The sequence below is a fragment of the Vicia villosa genome, linkage group LG7 (genome assembly GCF_029867415.1).
Source record: "Vicia villosa cultivar HV-30 ecotype Madison, WI linkage group LG7, Vvil1.0, whole genome shotgun sequence".
Lineage (NCBI taxonomy): Eukaryota > Viridiplantae > Streptophyta > Magnoliopsida > Fabales > Fabaceae > Vicia > Vicia villosa.
The window spans coordinates 80,907,596-80,917,821 of record NC_081186.1 but is presented as its reverse complement, the minus strand read 5'-3'; the positions used below and the strand labels follow the sequence as shown (position 1 = coordinate 80,917,821).

Genomic DNA, 10,226 nt, shown 5'->3' with positions numbered 1-10,226 from the left:
TTCTTCTGGGTACGGGTTAAGAATTTCAAATATAGAAAATATTCTTTAATTAAATCAATTATTTAAATTTGCAATGCATTGAATACAAGTGTTTTTAAGAAAAATAAACCTTTTATGTTTACAATAGTCAATTATTTTAATTTTCACTTCATTTAATAAAAGTATTTAATAAACAAAATATACCATTTTAAACTCTTAACTGGTGTCTCGGGCACTCGTTAGCATTACAAAAAAACTGACGCGTGTATGGAGGAGTGTGCATAGGTGTCAACCGAAGAACAAGTTCATGTATGATTTTAGTTTTCCAGTGTGTGAAAGTTAATACACTTTCTCCATTTCAACAAGTCCACCAGAACATGGAATGCAATGATGAGGTGGTGAAGATGATAGTTCCATCATCCCAGCCACAAACTCAACACACCATTGTTGAAGTGTCCGGCGACGGAGAGAAACAATACTGTTTTCCGGAAGAGATAGAGACTTTCTATGTCAAACTCACCGACTTGTTAAACTCCTCTGGACTCACTCTCATGTCAGTGTTTCTGAATACATATTCTTGCCATTTTCTTTACTTCTCTTAACCTAAAAATTGCATGCATGCATAAAACTCATGTCTTTTTTCTCTTTCGTGCTTTCTTTCTTTCTATTGAGGACTTCGGTCGCTACCGAAATCGCATAACTGAAATGGTTTGTTATTGTTGTTCTTTATATGTTTAGTATAAAAAATCACTCATGTATGTTTCCATTCAACTTGACAGTTTAAATGTCCGAGAAACATCCTTCAACTTGTTCAAGTTTTACTTGGAGGTTGTTAGAAGAGGAGGTTATAAACAGGTACTTGTCAAGTTATATAAATAATCAAGTTTTTTAAAACCGCCGTGGTAACGTTACTACGGTCGTGTAAAGGCTTTTGCAATTTCAGTTGGTACGATTATTGCAAATTACTTCAATTTTTTCTTTAATATAAAAATGGTGATACTGATTTCGGTATCGGCACCTGCCCACCTGTTGAAACCGTTTTGGTTTTTTCCTGGCTGTTATCACGGTTTCAAACAGTTTCTTAAAACCCTTCATATGATTCTATTTATTCATATGTTCATTTCTCATATAACTGCATGATTCATATCTAAATCCAAATATGAATTATTTGTCTTGGATGATAAAAATGAATGGATTGATTCAATTGAACGTTTCCAGGTTGGTAAACAAAAGCAATGGGGTGAAGTTGTTTCAGCTCTAAAACTGGAAGGAAGCAATGCAAAGTTACCATCTCAAATTAAAAAGCTCTATGCAAATCTTCTATACAAATTTGAGAAAATTTACTTCTACCGGTTTCGAGCAACTCAAACTACAACTGACACCACTATAGGTTAAACTAAAAGATTAATTTCTGCTTATTTTAACTTGTTTCTTTTTTATATTAAATTGAAATTAGTAAGGTTCCAACACATATTTTTTACAAATGCAGCATTACATGAAGGGCTTCTACAAGCACCCTCCAATGACAAAGAAAAGAAGAAGTCGCGAGGTGTTCCAAGGGGAGCTAATGGATATCAAATATTCCTCAAGCACGAATGTGCCCGATTAAAAGCTTGTCGTCAGGACATATATGGCAAAGCAATCCTGCACGCGGCTGTCAAAGGATGGAATAATTTGTCAGTCATTGATAAACAGGTACAAAAATGAAATAGAGACAACATTGTCCAAAGGTTTAATGTTTTTGTTTTGAAGTTACCACTTTTAAATACTTTTTCATGTAGCCATATGTGGAGGAAAGCAAGAAGCTAAAGGAAGCAATGATCATTGACAATAATAAACATAAGACCACTAAAGATCTTAAGGGGAAAGAAAAGATGCCTAGTATTTATGGTGATTACTACTGTGTAACTCCGCAGCCTCGAGCAAATTACTCTTATGGTAACAATGCAGCAGTGGACATGGCTTTTAAGATTACAGAAAAAACATCAATGGATCCCTGCTTCTTCCTATGTGATTTGGATGCTTATCGTTGGGTAGATTTACCAACAGTGATACCAACTGAAGAATCCAAATGACTATACTAGTTATTCGGTAAATCTTTTTTGGTTTTTGAGGCAATGCTTTGCCTATGCATCTAACGCTAAGCTTCTATGTATATATTGTTTTGAAACAGCAGCAACTAATGTTTGCACTAGTATGTATATAAACCAAATGTATATAAAGAAGTGTTGTTTATTTTGCTGTACTATTCTAATTCAGATTCATCTCATTGATCTCATAGATCTCAAGAGAATCATGGTAAATATTCAAGATTCTAACATGGTATCAAATGAGCCTTGTACCGGTATCTTCTCCGGTGTCACCAAGTTTAACCAGTCATCAAAGCTCACAAACTCCTTACAAATTTTTAACAAAATCCAATTTAGTTTTATAGGTCAGCATCATACTTGTTGTATTGCAGACTTTTCACTTGCTTCATTTTGAATGATTTTCATTCCTCAACTTATTTTGTACTATATTTTCAGCTTCACCTGTTTTCATACAAGTCATAAGTTGTTTTCAAAAAAAAATTGAAAATATACTAAGATAAGTTTTTTTTTCTAGAGTCTCTCAAATTATATATCATAATTTATGTGTACATATGTTTTAAAACCCAAATCAAAGAGCCTTGATTAAGATTATTAAATTTTATCAAAACTCTCTTTTAGCAGTTGATAGTTAAGCAAATGTGACCCAAAATAATATTGGACTAGACTCGTGTTTTTGTGGAAGTTACATCGCCGAATTTTTCTCATTCCTATATTAACCCAATATATATAATTTCATTTTTATTATAAACTAAATAAAACTATATAGAGATCAAATTAAAGATAGGAAGAGAAGAGAACAACCATCATAGTATTATATTCTTATCAAGGATGAACTTTACATTGTAACATGAGTCTTATTTATAGGACCCAAGGGATGTAGGAAATTAAGTACATTAAAGTGGAATAGGAAGATGAAGAATAAGAAGAGGGATGGACATCCACTAGTATAAATGTTTATAACACTCCCCCTTGGATGTCCATTGAGGATATGCCTCGTTAAAACCTTACTAGAAAAAACCCAGTGGGAAAAAATCTAGTGAAGGAAAAAGAGTACAATATCCTTTCATTTCCCCCCCTCAGTTGAACAGTCATTTCTTCGATGAAGACCAATCTTGTGTACTAGTTGATTAAAAATTCTGCTTGGGAGTGACTTTGTGAAAAGGTCTGCAAGGTTATCACATGAACAGATTTGTTGGATGCTTATATCACCGTTCTTTTGGAGATCATGAGTAAAGAAGAACTTTGGGGAAATGTGTTTTGTCCGGTCTCCTTTAATGTAACCATCTTTCAATTGAGCGATACATGCGGTATTATCTTCATATATGATCGTTGTATTTAATTTTTCAAAAGATAAACCACAAGTATTCTTGATGTGCTGAATTAAGGATCTCAACCAAACACATTCTCGACTTGCCTCATGTAATGCTAAAAGTTCTGCATGATTAGATGATGTTGCTGCTATGGTTTGTTTCACCGAATAAACAAAAATAATTCTTTCATGCTTTTAATCCTTTGACACAATTAAATTTATTTGTGCATTATCCATCAAAATTGGAATCATTGTAAAGCCACATGTGTTATCCACAACCTCAACAACATCAACCCATCTTACTTAAAGTTGAGTTGCTACCTGAGAATATTTTTTTTATATAATATTCTTTAACATACATCAATTCTATGATAAATAAAATTACAATAAAATTACATAATCTTAACCATAAAATTACAAAAAAAAAACATTGATTAATAAAATTACAAAATTTTAAATGTCCTAATATGATTATATTTACTGAATATCATAAAAAAATAAAAACAATAATCTCCTCCAAATCATACCTGAGAGCGTCGTGCTGATAACGTATTATAAACTAAATGAAACTATATAGAGATCAAAAGAAAGGAAGAGAAGAGAACAACCATCATAGTATTATATTCTTATCAAGGATGAACTTTACATTGTAACATGAGTCTTATTTATAGGACCCAAGGGATGTAGGAAATTAAGTACATTAAAGTGGAATAGGAAGATGAAGAATAAGAAGAGGGATGGACATCCACTAGTATAAATGTTTATAACAATTTTGTTATTTGAAACATGAATGATTTGAAGAGATTGTTGGGTTTTCCTGTGCATGAATGGTTTAATAACTAACTGAATGAGTAGTATTCTCTACCTTTAAATCTTTAGGATGTTTTTGTTGGTGTCAATGTGTATACCATTTAAATGTACTGTGTCATTATGTGTTACAGCAATTCTATGTGTACACTAAAGTGTACACCTACACCGTATTGGTGTATGTATAGACGGCACTGTTCATGCACGGACGGTACTATTCACCGTCAGTACATGAACAGTGCAATATTATATTAATATTTTTTTATGTTTTTTATTTCTTTTTTTAAATATTTTTTTTTTATTTTTAAAAAAAATATTTGACAATACCTGCAGATTTACTTCTGGATTTACCTGCATCTGAAATTACCTGCGAATTTACCTAAATTCGTATGTAAATTCGCAAGTAAATCCGCAGGTATTGTCAAATTCGTAGGTAAATCTGCAAATAAATCCGCAGGTATTGTCAAATCCGTAGGTAAATCCGCAAGTAAAATTCGCAGGTATTATCAAATCCGTAGGTAAATCCGGAAATAAATCCGCAGGTATTGTCAAATATTTTTTAAAAAAACATAAAAAAAATTAAAAAAAAAATGTAAAAAAAAAATAATTAATATAATATTGCACTGTTCATGTACGAACGGTGAATAGTATCGTCCGTACATGAACAGTGACGTCCGTACATACGGCGTAGGTGTACACTTTGGTGTATAAATAGCATTATTGTTATGTGTTATTCACTTCGTAGTGTGAATTTTTTTTGAAGTTCAAATAAAATTAATCAATTTTTATTTGTAGGAGGGAAATGAAAACGCCATAAACTATGTGGCGGTTATGGTTATCTTATTAGCAGTAATTTATTTTTGTCTGCACATATAAAGGATGCAATTCTGTACTGTTTTTTCTAGTGTATTTTTGGAGATACATCTTCGAACTAAATTAAAAAAAATTCAGAGATATATCTCTTAACTAAATTTTAATTAAAAAAGATTTGGTGCATCTAAAGATGTATCTTTAAAAAATATAAAATATTTTTTACATATTGGCAAAGATATGAGAGAAGGAATAAAGATGCAATGAAATTTTTTTTAAAATTGGGCTTAATTTGAAGAGACTATGGCCCAAAAGGTCCCCTACGTTTTCTTAGTTCTCAATTCTTTGAAGCAATGTCATTATAAATCAAAACGATTTTTCCCTCAACCACATTCCATGCAAGCTAGTCTTTCGCGATCACCGACCAAATGGTCCCTACATTTCTACATTATATATATATATATATATATATATATATATATATATATATATATATATATATATATATATATATATATATATATATATATATATATATATATATATATATATATATATATATAATTTCTTTGCCAACCTCCCTACCTTCTAGTCCACCTCTGGTGAAAACCCCATACTACCCCTGACTTCGGAAATGTATTTCCGAAATGCAAGAAAAATGTGTTTTCGGAGATGCATCTCCGAAAACGCCTTTTTTTTTGGAAAAATTATCTTATTTCGGAAGTTCATTTCCGAAAACATCATTTCGGAAATGAACTTCCGAAATACTGCGCGTTCTGCAGATTTATCAAAACACTTCCCCTCCCCCATTCATTTACCCTAACTCAAATCAAAAACAAGCAAAGGCGAAAATTTGTGCAAACACACTTCCAAGGCTGCATCAAGGCTCCAATCACATTGCTATACAACATTCAAAAGCCCACAAATCACTCAATTTGTAAGTTTTAAATTTGTTAGATTCATTATTCAAATGCATTTTATTTAGGGTTTCAATTGCATAAATGATATATGGACTGGTTGTTAGTAGTATTTAGGTTGTTTAGAAGCTTTTTGAATTGGTTTTATGTTTGATTTTGGGGTTTGCCATGGAAGTTTCAGAAAACTCCATCGCAGGGATGTTTCGGAAGTTCATTTCCGAAAACACCTCCATCCTAGTTTTCGGAAATGAACTTCCGAATTGTATCAGAAGTTCAAATTTTTTAGTTTTTTATTTTGTCTCGCATATTAATCGATTTCAATTGTTTACAGGAACATGTCAGGCAACCAACCAGCACACATCAGACAGGGTAGGGAGACCCAGACTGCGTCGGCTAGACAGGGTAGGGAGTGTCCGTTTTAATTTGCAAGTACTTTATTTTTAACGCCTTTGTTTATTGTGCCTGTTTCTTTGAAGTTTGTGTGCATGCGTTCTGACTTCTTTGACGGCGTGTCGCTGGTTTCCAACGTCTTTGTTCTTTAATGACTTGTCCGTTTCCCAAGCGTTTTTGTCCCCTTTCTTCTTTTATAAAAGGAGGTCTCATGGACCTTTATTTCTTCATTTTTACGCAGGAATGGGTGGCGCTAAGGGAAAAAAGGGTTCTTCAACCTCGTGCTCTCGCAGAGTGAAGGAGGTGAAGGAGAAGAAGAAGGTTTCGACCGGCTCTACTTCTCGTTCCCAAGGGGCCCGGGGCCCGGATGCTCAAGCTCAACTATCTGGCGTGAGAGTCGTGGTTGATGCTGATGGTTCTGAGACTGAGTGGGATGAGGATTGGTATCAGTATCTTCATTCGGAGGAGTTCGCTCGTCGGGCAGAATAACATATTTTTCTTCTTGTTTGATGTGTATTTTGTAACGCTCGTCGGGCAGAATAACGTGTTTTTGTTTTGTTTGACGTGTTTTGTTTTGTTTTGTTTTGATTTCGGATTGTATCTTTCGCACAGTGTTTTTGGATAGGATTTATCATATTAGTATTTTCAGTTTATCTGTTGCTTATTTTATTTGGCGTTTGCGTTTAATTAAAATGCGAGACTGTTGTTTAAGAAAAAACATTAAAAAAAACACAGTTTCTGCATAATTCGGAAGTTTATTTCCGAAGACACCCCTCATGAGGTGTTTTCGGAAGTTCATCTCCGAAGACACCCCCATGAGGTGTTTTCGGAGATGCACTTCCGAATTGTGGAAATTTTTTAAAAAAAACAGCGCTTCGGAAGTTCATTTCCGAAGCAGGAGTATTTTGGGATTTTCGCTGGGGTGACCCCATAGGGAAGTGGCTAAAGAAATTTTCTATATATATATATATATATACTCCCTACGTGTCACCTTTGGTTTCCCTTTATGCGTTCCTCATACTCATAATTTGATTATTACTTCTATTTGAGCTATTAGTGAATACTCATAATTTAATTGTGAATAAGGCTAGTGAAGACTCATAACTTAATTGTGAATAAGGCTACAAGTCCTTCCCCATAAACCTAAACCTGGACAAGACCTTTGATAAGGTGAAATGGAGGGACAGGATTGAAGGTTGATGAAAAGTTTGAATTGGTGAGATATTTGTTTTCTAATGCATGAAGATAAACGTGACCTCTCTTTGTTGGGAAACTTGAAACGTGAGATGCCTTTGAAGTGGTCCCACATGGATTTTCTTGGCTTACGGATTATGGTTCAAAACTGACATGGGCTTAATTGCTTGACAATTTTTGACTTGGACCAAAAACATAGGCCTTGCAAACTTGAATTAATTGGACCTCACTCTTTATATTTACACCTATTAAAAAAATTAAAATAGTAATAACAAAATAATATGATAAAAAACAAATTGATTTGATTCTTTAATAAAAATTCAAAATTGATAACTGATCTTACCGAGCAGATCAGATGGCCAGCAACGGTGAAGGCTTGGAATCCGAAGCGGTTCGAAGGGAAAAAAATGGTTGTACCTGTAAGGCACTCTGATGCCAAAGTAAGTGGTTGAACAACAAGGTACAAAAAAGTGAGAGATTTTGGGTAAGAAAAAGATTACCTTGCGCTCTAGGGCTAGAGGGCTATTTATAGGATCATCCTATGCGGAGAAAGCTCCTACTTCCCAGGACCCGTGCGAAGCGTTAGGCTGGAAATATGCGAGCTAGCGGTTACCGAGAACGAGGCTTCGGTGTGATCGATTAGGTTTGATATTTGCCCGGAGCAGGCTGGGGAATGCTGTAGCGCGCGTGGGCTAGCGTGCCTTGGGCTAAAGAGGAGATTGGCCCAATTTAGATAATTGGGTCGGTCCAGAACAATAACTAAATTGAATTTCCATTAAAAAATATAAATCATAAATGGAGACAAATATATATATATATGTGTATATATATATATATATATATATATATATATATATATATATATATATATATATATATATATATATATATATATATATATATATGGTTTAATCTTAATACTGTTGTTGTTTAAACAGATTTATGTTGTAGGTTTAGTGTTGTTGTTGTTCTTGAGACCTGTTGTTAAGAAATTAAATCCTAGAGATTTAGTTTTGGTGTTTTTGTTTAAATAACTTTATGTTATATGTTTAATGATGATGCGTTAGTTTTATTGGGAGATTTTTTTTAGTTGTCGTTTAATGTAAGTTGTTGTTTTTTGAGTTACTGATGTAATTGTTGTTGTTGTTGTTCAGTTGTTCTATTATTCAAAGTTATGAAAATATATAATTTGTAGTTTGGTTGTTTTTATTGAGTTTGAGATAGATATTGACATTTATATTATGTTTTTTTAGTAATTTTTTAAGCAGCTCACATCTTGTTCCGTCAAGTTGAGTTTATTATATAGAATGTTGATTTTTTATTTCACTAACCACTCTTTGAACATATAACCTATTAAATAGATTTTGGAAATAATCATATGAAAAATATATTGTATTTGAATCATATCTTAAACTAACTAAGGTTTATAGAGAATTCTAAAATAATTATAGTTTTTGTTCAACTTTATTCATTATTTGATCATTTTTCAAAGGATTAAATTTTATGCATTCAAGAATGAATTAGTTGAAAATAAAGTGTTGAATAAAGAACTTGAAGTATTAAATAGATTTTAACCATCTAATTAAGAGATATTGAATAAAGCAAAATAAACCATAAAAACATGAAAAATACTTAAATTTCAAAAATGAACAAAATAGTTTGAACGATTCAAATTAAAAATATATATATACCTATAAAAAATAAGATTGAGACTAGTAAAAAAACTAAATATTGAAACTTAAAAAGAGTAAAATTTATGATTATTCGACTTTCAGCTGACAAACTTGTCACATGTGCGAGTTGAGAAACTTTTGAGTCAATGAGAAGAAGGAATCCTTCACACAAAATCATAAAATAAGAATCATGAACGGAAATTTTTAGAATACTGACACATCCATGAGAAATTGATATTGGCAACAATGTCAAAATATTTATCAAATTTAAAAACCTAAACAAATTGAAAAAAAAATTGTTAAATTACATAAGTATGCAAAGAAAAGGATTAAACGAGTTCAACGAGAATGAGAAAAGGATGAAAACGGCTACGCTATAAAAAGGGACGCGAAGATTATACAAAAGGAGGAGGAATAACAAAAAAAAATGTGGAAAACCTTGAACATCCCAACAATGATTGTTTTCCTCCGCTAATTATTACTATTTTTTCTTTAGATGAACCCATATGTGACTCAGATGCTAACACTAAGGTAAATAAATATCATATTTATTTTTCGGTGCATGACTTTTAAAAACAACATAAAGTAATGGATAATATCAACTAAATTTCAAGTTATACGAGTGTTCACTTAGCAGAGACATGGTTGATGGTTTTTATAATTTTCATAGTTTATGTTTTAGTCATTTTATTCCGTTAAAATAAGTTCTTTTTTTTTGTTATAATAAATATTTATTTTGTGATTCATAATGCAGATTTATATCGTCTATACCAGAGATACCTTCGTTGATGAAGTTTATTCCTTGATTTAATATAATTATTTGATACATCAAACTACAAATAGATTACATAATTTTTTTCAATATTTATTCACTTATAGTGGAATATTAAATAAGAATAAGAGTGTTTAAAATCTAAATCTTTCGGATGACTCATCCTCGCTTAAGCTTGGTTTGTCTTAAAAATAAAGACTAGTTTATATGTTGTGATATGTTTGGAATAAATTCAGGTAAAATAAAATGTTATATATATATATATATATATATATATATATATAT

The 10,226-nt window shown here is 31.9% G+C and overlaps 1 protein-coding gene across 1 annotated transcript; it reads left to right on the top strand.

Moving 5' to 3' along the window:
- The first annotated feature begins 347 nt into the window (after nt 1-347).
- Nucleotides 348-2,143, top strand: LOC131617597 (uncharacterized). The gene is made up of 5 exons (XM_058888862.1): nt 348-532; nt 759-834; nt 1,198-1,369; nt 1,469-1,674; nt 1,761-2,143. The coding sequence occupies exons 1-5, from the start codon at nt 357-359 to the stop codon at nt 2,052-2,054; spliced, it is 924 nt and encodes a 307-aa protein (XP_058744845.1). The 5' UTR covers nt 348-356; the 3' UTR covers nt 2,055-2,143.
- The last annotated feature ends 8,083 nt before the right edge of the window (nt 2,144-10,226 follow it).

Excerpts from the sequence above, each read along its gene's own strand:
- LOC131617597 (XM_058888862.1), top strand. The coding sequence starts at position 357 with ATGGAATGCAATGATGAGGTGGTGAAGATGATAGTTCCATCATCCCAG. Across the intron at positions 835-1,197 it reads GAAGAGGAGGTTATAAACAG|GTTGGTAAACAAAAGCAATG; the intron begins GTACTTGTCAAG and ends GAACGTTTCCAG. Across the intron at positions 1,675-1,760 it reads TGTCAGTCATTGATAAACAG|CCATATGTGGAGGAAAGCAA; the intron begins GTACAAAAATGA and ends TTTTTCATGTAG.